At 37.2% G+C, this 18,386-nt stretch overlaps 1 protein-coding gene and 3 long non-coding RNA genes across 4 annotated transcripts; all 4 read left to right on the top strand.

The window, feature by feature from the left end:
* Positions 1-247: 247 nt before the first annotated feature.
* On the top strand, positions 248-4,011 carry LOC113061255 (uncharacterized). Its single transcript, XR_003278328.1, has 7 exons — positions 248-2,013; positions 2,097-2,672; positions 2,856-2,945; positions 3,107-3,128; positions 3,249-3,354; positions 3,721-3,792; positions 3,900-4,011. It is a non-coding gene; the product is annotated as an uncharacterized LOC113061255 (long non-coding RNA).
* A 1,957-nt stretch (positions 4,012-5,968) lies between these two features.
* Positions 5,969-11,251, top strand: LOC113061483 (homocysteine-responsive endoplasmic reticulum-resident ubiquitin-like domain member 1 protein). Its single transcript, XM_026230628.1, has 8 exons — positions 5,969-6,320; positions 6,726-6,803; positions 7,581-7,664; positions 8,020-8,180; positions 8,308-8,418; positions 9,126-9,485; positions 9,994-10,111; positions 10,223-11,251. Exons 1-8 carry the CDS (start codon positions 6,165-6,167, stop codon positions 10,385-10,387), a joined length of 1,233 nt encoding a protein of 410 aa, XP_026086413.1. The 5' UTR covers positions 5,969-6,164; the 3' UTR covers positions 10,388-11,251.
* A 1,490-nt stretch (positions 11,252-12,741) lies between these two features.
* LOC113061254 (uncharacterized) lies at positions 12,742-14,813 on the top strand. The gene is made up of 3 exons (XR_003278327.1): positions 12,742-12,788; positions 12,878-12,968; positions 14,110-14,813. It is a non-coding gene; the product is annotated as an uncharacterized LOC113061254 (long non-coding RNA).
* A 1,730-nt stretch (positions 14,814-16,543) lies between these two features.
* On the top strand, positions 16,544-17,810 carry LOC113061253 (uncharacterized). The gene is made up of 3 exons (XR_003278326.1): positions 16,544-16,633; positions 16,719-16,802; positions 16,920-17,810. It is a non-coding gene; the product is annotated as an uncharacterized LOC113061253 (long non-coding RNA).
* The last annotated feature ends 576 nt before the right edge of the window (positions 17,811-18,386 follow it).

The following is an 18,386-nucleotide window of genomic DNA, read 5'->3' as shown; positions in this document are numbered from 1 at the left end:
ATTCCTTGATGAGTATAGAAGGTTCAAAAGTACAGCATATTTTTCAAATAAAAATATTGTGTTTACTGTCCCTTTTGATCAATTGATTGCATCCTTGGTGAATTAACATATTGTTAATAATATATATATATATATATATATATATATATATATATATATATATATATATTACTGAAACTTTACCAAAACTTTTGAACAGTAGTATTTAATAATATTTAGCATTTTTTCTTAGTTGATATTTATTTATTACAAATTGTTATAATTAAAAGAGGAATGTCCATCTTATTTTATATGTATGTGCAATTGTTAAACATTACAAAGGGTTTTACCAGATTAAATCTGTCTTTTGATGTAATTAAGAACGATTTTATGTAATATGAAATTATGGCCATGTTTCCTTTACTGTAGACTCATTGCCACTCTATACAGTCTTCTGCTCCTTGTTCTGACAGCTCCCCTCGGGTATAGCATGAGGATTTCAAAATGACCATTTAGTAACTTGGTTTTCTGCTTAAGCTCTCTGTGTCTAATAATAGAAATTTAATCAAAAACCTTGCTTTAAAGGATAGCACCTGTGGGTACGTTTGTAGAGTCTGCACTAATTACAATTAAAAGGCTCTACCTTAGAGGCTTCCAGACCAATTTCTGCAGGAAAAATCATTTAACCCGACGCTGTTCCCTGGGTCACAAGCATTGGCGGACATCAGCCTTTTACTTAATGAGGAACTGTTTCTGCAATGATCAGTCAATGCTTAAGGCAAAAGACTGTCAGTTGGAACGACTTTGAGCAGCTGGCGAGTTAAAAGAGACTAAAATAAATGTCACTTTGGGATGGAAAATTCTCTGATCAAGACAAACTGTCTCTGTAAATACCATTTCTCATTACACTTTAATTAATGGTGTCTTGTTACGTTGTAATTATACATTTAAGCACTGAGTAATGTTAATTAACAGCATGTACTTATAGGGTTAGTATTAGGGTTTGGTTTAGGGTTAGGTTAGGTGCATGTTATCATTTATAATTTACTGTTATTACTAAATTAAGTGAAACGTATAACAAGGACACTGTAAAAAAGCATTGCCCATTTGTATCTGACCTGAATATTTAGAAATCAATGTTCAGAAAGTTTTGCCAGTATTTTATTTTGTCCTGATCAAAAATAAATGAATAAATCTACCTAATAAAATAAAATATTGAAATAATTCCCTCGGTTAAATAAGCAGACTACATTCCACCCGGGACTCAAGTATGTCTGACCTGAGGTCTGAGTCTTTACAGATACTGATGATGTTTACAAGTCCCAGGACAAGCAAAAGGCCCTGCAGCAACAATGAAGAATGAATGGCTGTTACAAAAGCTCCTGAATATGTTCCCACACTAATCATACGTTTATAAGTTGTTTCTTCCGGCTCAGGGATCAAATCAAGCCTTTGCGCTACACAGTCGGCTGTTGTTTCAGTTGTGTTGGAGGTACTGCAGGCCAATGAAAGGATGAACCTCTCAGCTGCCAGGAGCCCTTTCTCAGCCTCTTCATTGAACAATGGTGATGCTCATAAAGATGTAGAACTTTCTGTGAATTTATAACCTTTATATCTTTAATACTGACTGAGTAAGGCCGTGTCAAAGATTGAAATCAGGGTTAAATGAATGGCTGAAATCAAACTTTGATGCTTGTTATTTCATAATTAGATTTTGAGACTTCAGCATGGATTCAAAGACAGGGTCACATATAGCTACATACTCATGTGAATCAAGTCTAGCAGAAAGCATTTGTGTTCCTCTGATTGGATCCTGTCCCTCCCTGTAGATCCGCTGTATGCTGAATATGTGATGCTTCCCTGGTTCACAGCTCAGGCAGGGCTTGGTATGTCAATCTCTGTTTCTATATGTCTTGATCTCTTTATTTTGTGTGAGTGATGTTAGCATGGTAGACCATCTAAATGATCGTTGGAGTGATTACTGTCACCTGTCTGCTTGCCATCTCAATGGCTGGAATGGAGTGGGAGTCCAAGGTACGTTTCTCAAACAGAGCGATTTTAAGCAATCTTTTCTAGTTCAGCTCCTAATAGTTTGCACTAATTTGTTCTTCTCCCAGACCTAGGTCTTGTTCTTCTGGTAATCATGATCTCCTTCACCAGTTACATTGTGAGACCATCATACTAGCCGCTCCAGAGAAAAAAAGCCAAAGGATTTTTCAGCTACTAAGCTCAAAGAGCAGTGCAGTCAATATGTTCCACAAATGTGCTAATAATAACACTTCATCCTCATTTTCTCATTGCTAGTCAGATTACACTACCATATGTTCCTCATAAACTATCTCAATTTGTGCCCAATAGCTGATATTTTTGCAACAAACTTTGCACCCGGCTGGCGTGGACCGGAGGGCAGTTTCTTTGGCAAGTTTTCCATCTTCTTCCCCTCAGCTACAGGCATCCTTGCGGGGGCTAATATCTCTGGAGATCGAAAGGCAAGTTGAGCTCCCGGTCTTAGTTATGTTTCTTCCAATAAAAGATTTTTATTTGTGGGAACTCAAGCCTCTGAAAGCTTGTTTTTTTTCAGTCTATTGTTTTCACACACAACCTCCCATAGGATCCAAATGTTGCCATACCCCGTGAAACAACGTTGGCCATTTTGTGCACTATTTCGTATCTCTTTATCTCAGCTGCTATTGGTGAGTATCAGAAATGCAAAACAAGTCCATGATAATGTCTGTTGATTATTATTTTATTCCTTCCTATACATTTACCCTATGTGGGTTTTTATATTTTGCCCATTGCTATTCACAGGTTTCAAAATAGCCGTATTCCTATTGAGGCTCACTGAAGCTTTTCTCATTTTCCTTTTGTGTGAGCAGGCTGGCGTCCAACTTTTTGATTTTGGACTGCTGTTATAGCCATCGGCATAATCATCTTCCTGCTGGGATATGTGCTGTATAAGAAACCCGGTAAGACACCGACCCTCTTTATAGCTTGTCTTTGTCAGAAATAATTTGTCTCACGAAGCTCATGTGATTACATTGAGCATTTCAGCTTGACAAAAATAATACTGCCAAACTTTAATCATGCACTTATTGTATAAATATTGTTTGTGTTTTGTACATTTCAGATGTCAACTGAGGTTCATCAATGTAAGCCATCTCATATAACATGGTTACGCTCACTTTAAATGTTCCATGCTCTATTCTCACTTGTTCATTTTTTGTCATTTCTTCCTGTGTCCTACTTTTTCCATCTGTTCTTTTTCTCAGGCCACAGTGTTTAGTCCTCAGTGGACCTCCCTGTATGCCTCCTTCCCTGGTGGATTTCATCTGCACCTGCAACCAGAGGCTGATGATATGTGCAGAAGTCATAACAGTGAGTCTACGAATAGAAACACTTAACAGGCTAATGAAAAGAGATGATGGCCTACACACAAAATGGGGGTTTGAAGTATTTACAGTAATTACCCTAAGAAACAAATCATTTTATTTTAATGATATATTTCCAAATTCTATACTAATATTTAATCACATAGTACATACAATTTATAAATTAATGATATATATATATATGTGTGTGTGTGTGTGTGTGTGTGTTTTAATTATTATTTTTTTTTACTTATTAATGTATACCTAAAAACATAATATCTTAATCTATTTAATGCATTTTTACTTAATGCATTTCATTGTTCCTCAAAATTTCAATGTTTATTAAACAGAGTTTGCAATTGTCAATTTGCAGGCTCAAAGCTCTGATCATCAGGTTCCGTCTGCGTTTCCAAGATATTCCGGACTTCAATGGAAAACTTGATCAGTACAGTTTCATTCCTTCCATTCATGTTACAACTTTCTGCATTGACCTTTTAAACTAATGAAAAGTATATTCTTATGAAAAGAAATGTTGTATTTCTGTCCCCAAAGATTTGAGGATATCATAGCTCCATATAGAGTAAATTCAGTCCTAAAGGATGGTCAAGAAGCCGATAAGAGAACAAAGGAATTCTCCTGGATCTGTCTAATGAGGAAATGGAAATATTCAGCACTAAGGTATTTCAAATTATGGTTTTTGAGCCATGAATCATCTTTTTAAATTTTTTGTCCCATGTTTATGCAGTTCTTCCAACAAATACACTTAAATAAAGTTATTCAGGATTAGTCAAGAGATGCTGCACTGATTATTGTGTAGTATAAGTTTTATTCATACAGTACAAGTGCATCTTGATAAATCAGAACATCATGGAAAAGTTCACTTATTTCAGTAATTCAACTCAAATTGTGAAACTTGTGTGTTAAATAAATTTAATGCACACAGACTGAACTAGTTTATGTCGTTGGTTCTTTTAATTGTGATGTTTTGGCTCACATTTAACAAAAACTCAACAAATCACGATCAACAAATTAGAATACTTCTTAAGACCAATAAGACATTTTTTTTGTGTGTGTGTATTGTTGGCCTTCTGGAAAGTCTGTTCCTTTACTGTACATGTACTAGGTAGGGGCTCCTTCTGCTTTAATTACTGCCTCAGTTCAGCGTGGCATGGAGGGGATCAGTTTGTGGCACTGCTGAGGTGTTATGGAAGCCCAGGTTTCTTTGACAGTGGCCTTCAGCTCATCTGCATTTTCTGGTATCTTTTTTCTCATTTTCCTCTTGTCAATAGCTCATAGATTCTCTGTGGGGTTCGGATCTGGTGAGTTTGCTGGTCAGTCAAGCACACCAACACCATGGTCATTTAACAAATTTTTGGTGCTTTTGGCAGTGTGGACAGGTCCCTGAAGTGAAGTGAAAGTGACATACAGCCAAGTATGGTGACCCATACTCAGAAATCATGCACTGCATTTAACCCATCCAAAGTGCATACACACAGCAGTAAACACACATACACACACACCGTGAACACACACCCGGAGCAGTGGGCAGCCATTTTACTGTCTATGGCAGCGCCTCGGGAGCAGTTGGGGGTTCAGTGCCTTGATTAGGAACACCTCAGTCGTTGTATTGCTGGCCCGAGACTCAAACCCACAACCTTAGGGTTAGGGGTCAAACTCTCTAACCATCACGACTAACCCCAACTATACGGTGTATAGCCTACACCCTTTCTATATCCCCTATGATGCGCATCATTCAGTAGTCTCCCAACATTAGCCAAATCATGACAGTCCAACACATGAGTATACCTAGTGTTTGTATATAAAATTTTAATCAGGAAAAATATTATAGAATATATATTGGTTATTATTCAGCAGTGTATTTGATTTCTTAGCCAATTAAAAGTAAGAAATATGATAATGATAATAAAAATAATAAAACCTTTCAATATGAGACCAAAAAATATCTGAAATGATGGCAACATTCCTGTGTATTATTAAATTACCATTTGCCCAACACTGTGTGGAGAAATAGTCATAGCAGTACAGATTTACAATTCTGTATAAATTGAGAATCACATTTTTTTTTGTTTCAAATAGAGATAATTATTCTCCCACACTTCTGAAGAGACAAATAAACACTATTTAATTTATTTGAATTATTTCAAAATCTGCACCTTGGTTAATATTAATTTCATTACGATCCGTAGACTACTCCATGAAGTCAAGTAGCAGTAAAGTGATGGTGTGCCAATGCTACTGGCCCATTTTGGGAAGAACGAAACACGCAAGACTACGTTACATGTTTAACATATTGCTGTTTATAACATAGGGCGTTCATCCTTTCCTGCGCTTAAAAAATGGGGGCATAAATTAAGAGTATCGCACCACTACGCCACTTCTTACAGCAAACATTCAAATCATGAAAATATACCCTCATATTTCAGGTAAATTGTACGTAAAAGCATAAGATATTACATTAGCCATCTGATGCAATCACAACATTTGCAACAAACAACGTAAAAAATTCCGACGGCTTTTCCTTAGCGCGCATGCGCAGTGCGTGGGCCTTCAGGACTGGCTCCACGTCTGAACACGAGCTCGTTACAGCCAATCACAGGCGGCCACAGTGTGTTTGGAAACAACACACGCAAATACTTCATGGCTTATGACCAGCCCGAAACTTCTTGAATCAGGAACCTCTCTCTCTGCCTTTCACTTGTCGTCTAGTGTCCTAGTGAAGTCTTCGAATATTACCCTAACGTTAGATATTTTATGCGTTTCTTAAAATAGTTCCAGCTGTTTTGACTAAGAAAGAAAATGGAGAATTCTGAGCTCTCGGATAAAGCGACGATCTCGCTGGTCATTAAAACGCCTAATCAGTTTCACGGCGACCAGCGGATCGAGGGAGTGCGCGTGGACTGGACCGTGAAAGACCTCAAATGTCACCTCTCCAAGGTTTATCCCACCAACCCGGTAGGTTTGGATTGGTTTCCTATCCTATAGAAATCGTTTTACACTTCCAGAGCCGTTAGCATTCCTCAACAGACAACACAAAGCCAGTATGGCTGAACTCTACTGGAAATAACTGTCATTCATTTGCCCTCTGTAAACAAGATTAATTTGCACTCCATAAAGTCTCTAGGCTACTTTCATAATGTTTGGTAAATAATACTTTAGCAAATTATTCCTCTACTGTGTAACTGTTTGTCTTATATGGACACAAATTCAGTGTGCAAACTTTGATTTTGAAGAGATAAAGTTACACTGAATGCATTTCCTCAAAAAATGTTTTTACTTCGCACAAACATAAGATAAATACCATGGTGTAAATTGACTTTCTAGACCACGTTTGACATTTGGATTTTTTTTTTTTTACAGGCCGAGAAAGACCAAAGACTAATTTTTTCAGGAAAGCTACTTCAGGACAACCTTCTTCTGAGAGATGTTTTCTCAAAGGTGAGGGACTTTACCATCTGTGGGGATTCTTTCTGTTTATTTCAGGGTTGACAAATTACTTCAACTACAGACCTGTAAACAAAGATTTTAATTATCTTATGCTTGTTTGCTTGCTTTAGTATTTTATGTTTACCTGCTTCAATGAAATGACAATAGTCTTTATAATCCGTAGCATGATCCAGAAATAACAACCAAAAATAATCAACCTTTTGGCTACATTTAAAATCGCAATAAGTCATGGCCATATTTTTTGTGTCCCTGAAACATAATTCAGGGTTAGAAAAAAAGATTCATTGTATGAATTCAGTTGTACTGAAAGGCAGGGGTGTTGGCAGAACAATGCTGGTGTTTTTTTTTTTTTTTTTTTTTTTTCATTGTTTGTCAAAGCAACAGAAAAAATGTAAAATGGGTGGATCCACAGACATCTCTTGTTCCGTATCTTTAGCCTGATCCTCTTACCATGTGCTGTAGTCATTTCAATTTCAAAGCTATTTAGAGAATTGACACTCAGTTGCCTTCCATCTGAGATGTTTATTTGAAAATAGGACATTTATTGTTACATGTTGAAAGCCTTTCCCCTACATGCCATAAAAGCGTGACGCAGATTTGCACAGAAATCGAAACAATATGACAAACACGTGGTTTACCAATCTGCCAAAGCTTTCTCTTTCACATTAATAGTTTCCCTTGGTGCATTTTGTTGTCACATCGAAAACCATGTTACCACATGCTTCTGCCAAAAGTACTGGAAAAAAAAAACTGTTTTTATTGTTACAGGTTCCTTCAGAGACAAAGCCCACTCTTCACCTGGTGTGTGCTGTGAAACCCCAGCCTGCTACCCAACTTGGAGCCAGACCGAAGGTGTGTTATTCCCCATCTACTATTTATTTTAGGCTTTTACCAAGTGGCAAGACTTTAGTGGTACATGTGTAAACAGACATTCCGCTGATTAGTTTTCATGTCCTGAATTTAGCTTCAAGGCAGGATGTTTGATCAGCTTACAGCGTGTTCAGTGAAATTGAGATATGTAGGCCTACAGTCTCGAGGGGAGTCTGTGTTCGTTTCAGTTGGGTGGAGATATCACCACACAGCGGCTTACTTCCTGTTCCTTTCTGCATCCGTGTTTGCATAAACCAAACACTGCAGCAGTTTTGCACCTGCTCTGGTCTTCTTACTCAAAAATCAAATATGCTTCTTTCTCAAATCTTGGGTGTAGGTGACGTCAACACAGCAGCAGCAGAGTTCCCAACCCTCCCCACTAACTGCTATCCAAAGTTCAGAGACTTCAGGACCATCTGTGGCCTCTGTACCCTCCACTGACGGACTTAGACAACGAGGTCATGCCGCCTGGCCTGGAACTAGCATTAATACATCTATGTGAGTTCCTGTCTTTTCCGTTCAAATTAAAATTCAGTGCAGTGAGTATTGAAAGTGTATGAATGTTAATGTGTAAATTGTGTGTAGAGTTTTGTACTAGTTCATTAACGTTCGCCTTCGTTTGCAGGCCTGTAACTGCAGCGATGGCCCACCCAGCCTTTCCCACATACTCCCTTTACAGTCCACAACAGCTCCTGTGGTGGCAGCAGATGTATGCCCGCCAGTACTACATGCAATAGTAAGTACAACCTATGTAGAAGTACTACAGAATAGGGCTGTACAGTTGGGGGGTGGTTGATTTGCTATTTTTCTGATTAAAATTGTGATTTTCAAATTGCTATGTACAATTGCTATATTAAGTCTCAGTTTGCTTAATGCAGTACACATAGCAATAGCTTTTAAATAATATAATAAATGAAAACCGATAGAATACAAAAAGTATTGAGCAAGTTAATGTTAGAGGTCTTTTTTTTTCTTTTTTCTTTTTTTAATAATAAATAAAGAAAATATATTTAATAAGAATAGAGTAGAAAGCTAGTTAGATTTTTATTTTATTATTATTGTTATTAAATTATTTTTTTTCTAATTATTTGTAATATTATTATTTAAGGCAAATCTTATAATAAAATAACTTGATTGTACATATTTAAATATTTATAGCTTCCAGTTATTTTTAGCTGTACAAAACCGCTCAGCTCAACTGGTATCTCTTATCGTATTATCTTAATATTTAATCATTGCAAACTTCTACTTCCCTGTAAAATAAGAGTATGTAAGAAATATCATATAATAAATTAACTTATAAAATTACAGTACTAATATTTATAGATTCCAGTTACACTTCCAGTTATTTAAATTGAAAACCAATATCATAATTTGTTTTATGATTAATCGTACAGGTCTACTAGAGTATTACACTGTTTAATGCTGCGATGTGTCTTTCAGTCACGCTGCCATGGCAGCCGCCGGCTCCACTCCAATGGCTGCCCCTGCTTCATCACTCCCTGTTGGTCCTCATCAAGCTGCTGTACCTGCAGCTTTACCCAACCAAGCCCCCATCAACGACCTGCCAGTTAATCAGAATGCCCCAGCTCCTGCTTTCATCAACCCAGAGGGAGCCAATCAGAATCTGCGAATGAATGCACAGGGTGGTCCTGTGATGGAAGACGAGGAAGACATGAACCGCGATTGGCTAGACTGGGTGTACACCGCGTCCCGACTGGGTGTCTTCCTGAGCATTGTGTACTTCTATTCCAGCGTGAGCCGCTTCATCCTGGTCATGAGCAGCCTTGTTATTATGTATCTGTAAGTTTCAACTAAACTCCAGATGTTTTTTGCAAACAAACTTGTGGTTATGGATTTTGAGTTATTTTGGGGGGATTTGGACTACACTGGTCGTGCTGTAGGTTTGTGATTTACAAAAATGAGCACCTCTTAGAAGTAATTAATTCAGAAACCACAGTGTTCTCTCTGATCTCTGGTTTTCATCTCCAGACTGAGGTCTTCAGACTGGTAAAAATTAACTTCTCCTATTTTATCTCTGCAAACGTGGCAGTTTGACTGCTCTGCAGACCAGTATGTGGCACTCCAGCAATCATTAGCTTGATCTAAGGGTGTTCACTGTGATGTCCTCCATGTTACAAACCTAAACCAACCCACCATAAAAACAGTCTGAGCCACCTCTCGTTAGTTAGTAATGTATAAATGAGCAGAGTCTGTTTTGTTGTATGTTGTCATTTTAATGGCAATGGAGTTCATGGGGGCCTGAATGTCTTTTTGTAGCTATTCTAATGGTTCTTTTTCTCTCTTTCAGACACACAGCAGGCTGGTTTCCTTTTAGAGGGAGACCCCAAGCCAGGCCTCACAATCAGCCAGCACCAGAAGTCATTCAGAACCAACAAAACCAAAATGAGGATAGACACCCAGGACCTGTGAGACATAGTTTACTTTTAAAAAAGCAAATGAGAAAATAATTAGTTTTACTTGAATAAGTGGAGTGTGTATGCATATATGTGCTTATTTGTTCTCCTTTTGTTTTGAAGGTGCTGCCCCCTGATGAAGTGGAGGGTGCTGGTGTCGTTGAGCCCGCTATGACGGCAGTACCTGTTCCCCCAGTTAGACAACCCATCCTATGGACAGCCTGGGTGTTTTTCAAAGCTTTTTTTGCTTCTCTGATACCTGAGGCTCCACAGGATATTGCAAACTGATGCCAAAAAGTTGGACAAAATTGGACTCCAGAGCCCTTGACCGTTTAGACTGGACATTATCAACAGAGTCCTGGAAATGGTAGCACTTTCCAGTCCTTTGACTGTGACCAATGCTTGCAGATTCTGTATAGGCAAGCTCTTGGACATGGAGTTGTACATTTTGCTGGACATTTTTTTTTAAACCGCACTTTATATAACCACAACGGCTGAAATCAGTGCTATCAGTCTCCTGGCTTGATCCTCTTATATATAGGCTCCTGTCAACAGGGCTTCATTTTCTTGAAGTGCTCTACTAGGAGTGATCCAAGGATTAAACTCATGGGATTATCTTATTAAGGTTCTAGAATGGTGGACAAGAAAGGCCATATATTGATTTTGTTCTAAGTGCATGAATAGATGGAGGGTGCTTGGGAGAATGCATTTGTGGCACTTTGAAACTAATGGTGTTTATGCAAGTAAAACATGCTTCCATGTTCTTTTCTAATTGTGTTCCACCTGTGAAATGAGAAATGTTTATGAAAGTGGTTTGGTACGAGTTCAAGTGTTGTAAGCAGAATTTGCAATTCAGGGAGCACCGAAGAGTTTGTCGTTGAAAAGGCGAGTGAACCTCACTTTGAATTTTGCTGCGTCTTTACATGAAGGAACAATGGCTTTCGTACTTGCAATTGACATGAACAGAGTAATAGTTCTGAGAGACTTAAATATGCTTTTTGACTGATATTTATCAACAATGTAGCATTGCTGTAGCATATTATGGATTTAATCGCTTTATTATTAACATTATTAAGATAAGCCTCTTTGTACCTGGAAATGCAAGTGTAAAACAAAATAAACACTTTCTTTTGTTCCAATTTCTAATATAAATGAGTTTTATTCTCTTAGGGTAGCTTTTGTTTTCTCACCCATTTTTATTTAATTTATTTATTTTTCTTATTAATTTGTTTAAAAAAAAGAAAGAAATCATGCCAGTGAGTTTTTTTTTGTGATGTCACAAACCTACATAATGCAATTGCAGCCAAATCTTTCTAAAATCACTGGAAAACAAAAGATGGTGTTTTAAAAAAAATTGTCCTGGTCACTTTTTATTTCTGTGGTATTAAAATGAATGGAAACAGGATCTTTCAGGTTTCACAACAGTTTATGGACTTTACAAATCGTACATTGCTATTTTTCTCAAGAACATGCTACGTTTAAGCTAGAGCAGAAATCCATTAGTCTACTTTAAACTCAAAATGACATTAAGGAATTGAGAAAAAAAAAGTTTGTCCTAGGCCTCACAAAACTTGATGGGGATTTTGTGTTGGAATTAATTTTAAACATTTTCAGGAACCTAGGAGACCAGACAAAACTCCTGACTTTGTTTCAGTACCCTCTTCTCACATGCAGAATAGATTGTAGTGTAATGTCTTGTAAAAATGGTTAAATTTAGGACGTTTTATGATCTCATAAAGCATAGCATAGTTATGTTATACATACTGTAAAATATAAAAAGGTTGCAAATGACATCAAGTCATTAGTAAGAAAGTAGCAAAAATATTCAAATGCATAAAAATAACTGCACACAAGCGGAAATGTAAATTAATGAAAAACAATAATCAAATAATTTCCTTCTCATCAACCTGCAGTTCCCTGAACTTGGGAAACCCTGGAATAGAAAATAAATATTTACCTTCCTTGATTCCTCAGTGAATGAGGAAACTGGCCATTTTTCAGCATGCCAGAAATCCCAGAGCAGAGGGACAGCGATCAATAGGCTTTGGGATGAGGAAATATGGATTCCACAAGTAGGAGACTCCTGAATTTGTTTACATGTTATGGGGTCCACATCTGTGTTACATCTTGTATCTTATGACACTCTTCTTCCCACATCAACCACAGCTTAGAGATCCTTAACCTTTCCATTGGAACGAGTGCGTTTGAGCTGAATGAGCATGAAGGAATAGGGATTGCTATTTCAAATGTGTCTGCTCTATTCAAAGGGACCATCAACGATGAATATGTCAGCTGGCTGTGAGTGTTTCTATTTATTACCACATATCAGGATCAGGTTTCTGCAATAGCACAGCTATGGTTTAACCTGATGCTCAACATATGTTTTATCTTTTGTTTATGTAGTATGAACTTTAGGTATCTTCCGGTCAGCCTGTAAAGAAATCACACACTTATTTTTAATTAAATGCACATGTTATAAAGACTCTAGTCTAAAAAAAAAAAGATTTTAACATGGAATTTGTTCCTCTAACGAGACAAAGTGTGCCACTTTTTTCCACAATAGTAAAACCAATGTCAATTTGCATCAAATTAACATTTCTATGTTCTTTCTTATACTAACTCAAACTGAACCAGTCAGTGGATTTTGAAGTTGAGTTACTTATTGACCTGGTCATCAATCCAAAACTATGTGAGTGTATCCCCATTCTGTTTAGAGAGCTCTGTTTGACATAACATACTTAATACTTAACATACTTTAATTGGCTCTACTTTTCTCAGAAAAAAAGATCTGTTTGTTTGTTAGACTGTGGAAAGGGCAAAGTGGCTGCAGACACATCAGACTTTACCTCAGCTGCTCCTGCTCCTGAGTGTGAGTTTCACATTTCATATTACTAAGATACACTAGAAGTGATCATGATGCTTCAATCAACCTTTTTACAAAGTAGATTTTGATTTATATCTAGTTCAAAGTCAATTGTCATTTTCTCTGAGTAAATAACATGTAAGACAGACATCAAATATAGCAGAGTATCAAAAAGAGTATCATTTTACTCTTGGAATGGTTACATTGTTGTTTTATTTCTTTAATTGTGCATGTGCAGGTGTATGCGATAGTCCAGCTGGACCACCTGCTCGTGGAATTCCCTCAAAAAAGACGCTGAATTGGCAATCTTGTTCTTTTTAATTTGGTCTTTCTCACACAAACACACTTATAGACACATGCACACATCACATAAACCAAAAATATGAATGACTATATTGTGACTGCCTTTCTGCCATTATGGCTCTTATGTAAAGAACTTCGATGTTTTAGCTGTTCAGTGTTCAACATTTTGTAAATATGAAAGTGTAAATCACAATGATCTAGTTTTATGGTCTCCAATAATAGGATCTCATGAACTACATAATTCAAAGTAGAGATTGTATTACCATTAAACAGTTCCTGGTCCTGTCAAGCCTAATTATGTGTTGCACGTTTCTGGTTAAACTGGTTTGTCTTCTGAATGAAGTGGGCTGTTACAGTCTTTCTTTTGGATTTTACATTGGTTACATTTTTTTAACTCATGAAAACTATATATATATATATATATATATATATATATATATATATATATATATAAATAGGGAAATGAAAGATGGTTAACAAGAGTGCAGAAGTACCTAATCCTGACTGTTAACCTAAAACTGACATTCCCTCAAAAGTTATCTCTCAATTCTGATTGGTTGATTGGAATGATGTTCCTGGATCAACAGGGATGTTGTAATTGGTGAAAGCAGGCTCACTATATATATATATATATATATATATATATATATATATATATATATATATATATATATATATATATATATGTGTGTGTCTGTGTGTGTGTGTCTGTGTCTGTGTTGATTGCTTTGTTACATGTTCAGCACCATTTCATTTATTATGGTGAATAGGCTTTGTGTGATGTAAAAAGTTCAACAAAACAAAATTAAGGACTCTTTGTTTATTGATTCTGATTTCCCCCCAGCTAATGGATGAGAATGGACATGGTGGACTGGTCAGGGGACATCCTGCCACTGGTGGCCCAGGAGCCCAGTGCATTGGTGGACTTGCTCTACAAACAAAACAGTGGTGTTCTGGACCTGATCTTTGCCTTGGAACATAACCTAAGTGGAACCTAAAACACTGGATCAGATACGGTCATTGACCAACAACAGGGACCGTGTCTCAGCCATTGTAGATTACTTCAGGAACTCAGACCAGAAATTATGTATACGGTTTCTTTCCACTGTATGTCAGTACTGTGACAACATTCCCTTTCTTGTTTGTTCTTGGATTTGACCGATTGGGTGTGAAGGAATACGTTTAACAGTACTTCCATAAAAAAGGAGAAGAACTCAAAAAGAAGGCTGTAAACTTGCTGATGGACAACCGACACTTCTTGTCAATGTCTCACGTACCCGGAATCTGTCATATTTGCTGTGTATGTATAGATCATCTGTTCTCCAGTGATGGAACTGATCTACAGCTACCAACTTCCTTAACCCAAATCTACATGCAGATCCTCTTGGCATTCCTCAAACGCTTAAATCGAGGTGTGGTGTCTAGTACATATTCACTGCAGAGATACAGAGCTAAAATTGTTGAGATGAGCCTGTTGGCTCTCAGAGGACTGGAGGAAAGCACTATAGTCTTCAGGGACACGGATGTGTCTCCAGAACTCCAGGATTTTGGCATGGTTTTACCTTCATGCACCTTAAAATGCAGGAGTTTCTCGCTGCTCTCCACCTCATGATCAGTCAGAACATTCAAAGAGTTTTCTTTATTTTCATGACTATGAAAATTGTAGAGTCACACTGAATGCGTCAAGGGCTATTTGACCAAGAAGGAGATTGATGGGGTGCTGCGCCAGATGACCTGGCCTCCACAGTCACCGGACCTGAACCCAATCGAGATGGTTTAGGGGTGTGCTGGACCGCAGACAGAAGGCAAAAGAGCCAACAAGTGCTAAGCATCTCTCGGGGAACTCCTTCAAGACTGTTGGAAGACCATTTCAGGTGACTACCTCTTGAAGCTCATCAAGAGAATGCCAAGAGTGTGCAAAGCAGTAATCAAAGCAAAAGGTGCCTACTTTGAAGAACCTACAATATGAAATATTTTCAGTTGATGACTTCATGGCTGTTATGAAAATATGAAACATTTATCACCACCTTGTCAGGACATCACAATACTTGTATTGATAGGTTTATAAAACAGCAAATGTAGTGAAAGAGACAAAGTGATGTTAATAGTATTTACATCTCGTCTGTTCTTTTGAAGTCACTTGAATTAACAAAAATTTGTCTCTCTATTTAGTTGTAGTTAGGTTGTGGTTGTATACCGAATGGTTTCCCATGTGGCAATGTTACTCTCATTTCATCCCAACTCACACATTCACTTACACATATTCAGTGGGCATGACAGATTTAGATTTAAAGGGTTAGTTCACCCAAATATTACAATTATGTCATTAATGACTCACCCTCATGTCGCTCCAAACCCGTAAGACCTCCGTTCATCTTCTTCTCTTCCGGGTCTGTTGTGAGCACGTTTACGGCACTGTTGACGTATGATGCTGCTGACGTGTTTTCTGGCACACCCAATAATAAAGAAAACACGTCAGCAACGTCGTACGTCAACAGTCACAGCAGTTGCGCTCACAACAGACCCGGAAGAGAAGACAATGCTGAATAAAGTTGTAATTTTTTTATATTTTTGGACCAAAATGTATTTTCAATGTTTCAGCAAATTTGAACATACCCTCTGATGTCACATGGACTACTTTGATGATGTTTTTATTACCTTTCTGGACATGGACAGTATACAATACACACATTTTCAATGGATGGACAGAATGCTCTCGGACTAAATCTAAAATATCTTAAACTGTGTTCCAAAGATGAAAGGAGGCCTTATGGGATTGGAACGAGGGTGAGTCATTAATGACATAATTTTTATATTTGGGTAAACTAACCCTTCAAAAAATGAATCCTTACCTGAATATTGCTTGAGCGCAATTTATAAGGCTTATGATAGAGCGCCCTCTAGTGGAGACATGATGGAAATATATTTTGCCAAGTTGTCAATGTTTATTTAATATATACAAAATAGTTTGTGGTCAGTAAGATTTTTTATTTTTGGTTGAAATGTGGAAGCTGTCATCAGAAATAAATTACACATTCATATATTACCGGACATAAATACATTACAAAGGAGGACAGTTATTTTAAATTGTAATAATATTTTACAATATCACAGTTTTTACTGAATTTTTGATTCAGTGAATGCAGCCTTGGTGAGATTAGAAAGACATACTGGCCCCATTCTTCTGCACGGTAGTGCTATCGTCTAGATTTGTTACTGCAGTAACATCATCTGAACCCTTGCATCGTTATTAATTTTCCTTGATTAAAATTTTTTAGCAATGTGCTTTTTAGCAACAATGTGACTGACCAGGCTGGAGAGAAGCTACTGGCAGCACTATCCCACTGCAGAGTTCTTCAGAAACTACAGTAAATCATTTATTTTATTTTATTAATGTGTGATATTTCTTGCAAAATCAGTAGCTGACCATTCTTCATCATTTTGTTTTCACAGGCTGTCCAAAACCCGGCTTGGTCAGGCATGTGCTGCTAAACTAGCTCAAGTCTTTCCGTTACTGCCCCAACTTACAGAACTCAAGTAAGTCTTGTGTATTGTGGTCTTCACAATGAATAATTACAGAATTAATTTAAGATTAAACTTGAAAAGATGTCACTGACAGGGAATATACAGGGAATAGTTTTTGATTTTATATAGTTTGTCAGAGAATCATTTTGGGCCACATGGATCCTTGGTTCTTAGTGTCAAGGTCGGATGAGCATGAAGGCACTGAAAACACTACAGTAAGACATACAGTAGCCTTAGTGAGCATAAGAGGCTTATTAAGAAAACACACTGTAAACCAGTGTTACTACTTATCTCTCGGTTTGACTTCGATTGGGAGTTCAGATCTGGTTGGTGTGGCCTCATCCCACAAACACTGTCCGTCCATAGAGGACATCAGGTAGGATAAGACATTTCAGACTTTTTTTTAATGCTGCAGTTGGACTGATAAATGCATTGTCCCGGTCCCTGTGTTGTGTGTGTGTTGCCATTAGAAAAATACTTGAGTAAGTGCTTGAGTGCTTGCTGTGAAGGTTTAGCTATTACTGCGATTACAAAATGCTGATGTCATTAAAACTAATGATTGCAGCTTGGAAGCAAATAATATAACTACAGCAGGAGCCACAGTGATAGCCACATGCATCCTATTATGCCCCTCCATTGAAGTAATAAGGTTTGACTAGTACATACACTCTTTTTCAGAAAATGTTTTACACAGACTCTGGAGGAACCCAATTGCCAAAGAAGATGAGAATCTGAAAGATTAGAGACTTAATTTTTCATCATTGTAATTACTTGTGTTTTCTTTTTATAATTTTTCCCCCTTATATTGTAAACAATATTGTTGTAGTACTATTACTGGATTGTAATGTCTAGTTATTTAATCAGGGAACACATTACCTTATTAGAGCAATTCATTACACCAAAGTGACCAAACAACACAGTTTCCAGTTGTTCAGGGACTTGAATCAATTAATGTCCATCTAATGGTAACAGTAGGCTCTGTTTAATAAAGAGAAAGAGCAGGCAACAAACTATGGCATACCTTTACATTTTCTGCAGATTTTCTAAATTGGAAGAATTAGAAACAATGAAAATGTGACTAATTAGCACAGGCAGCTCTCTTGTAAAGTTCAGCACACTCATGCTCTTTGTTATGCACTGACATAAGAGCCCAGACCTCCATTAGGGGCATTCATGCAATGATCAACCCTGGACATCCCCATGTTGTGTTAACTGTTAGCTATAAATTGTTTTATTTTAATTTATTTTTTTGTTGTGTGCTAAACTCTGTGTTATCTGTAAAATGAAATTGCCCAGCTTGTGTCACAGGGAAAAGCACAAACATCCTCTCTGATAGCTGCACTGATACATTTGCATTATGTTCATCTACTGTGTTTTTAATGTGCCCTTTAAATATAAATAAAGGTAATTCATCAAAATTATTTTGGACAATAGTCATTCTACATTTTAATCACATCTCAGAATACAATATAGATAGAGACACAACGAGATATAGTGCCTATATATATATAAACTGCTCCTCTGCACTCTGCAGTATTTCTGCTAGATGGCAGTATAAAGCAACACAGTAAATGTGTTAAGGACGTGGACCGCTGT

Source organism: Carassius auratus, chromosome 43, assembly GCF_003368295.1.
Source record: "Carassius auratus strain Wakin chromosome 43, ASM336829v1, whole genome shotgun sequence".
Lineage (NCBI taxonomy): Eukaryota > Metazoa > Chordata > Actinopteri > Cypriniformes > Cyprinidae > Carassius > Carassius auratus.
The sequence above is the reverse complement of the archived record's forward strand: the minus strand, read 5'-3'. Positions and strand labels throughout refer to the sequence as shown.

Coding starts and splice junctions, on each gene's coding strand:
- LOC113061483 (XM_026230628.1), top strand. CDS start 6,165: ATGGAGAATTCTGAGCTCTCGGATAAAGCGACGATCTCGCTGGTCATT. Junction 8,181..8,307: donor ACTAGCATTAATACATCTAT/GTGAGTTCCTGT, acceptor CTTCGTTTGCAG/GCCTGTAACTGCAGCGATGG. Junction 9,486..9,993: donor AGCCTTGTTATTATGTATCT/GTAAGTTTCAAC, acceptor TCTCTCTTTCAG/ACACACAGCAGGCTGGTTTC.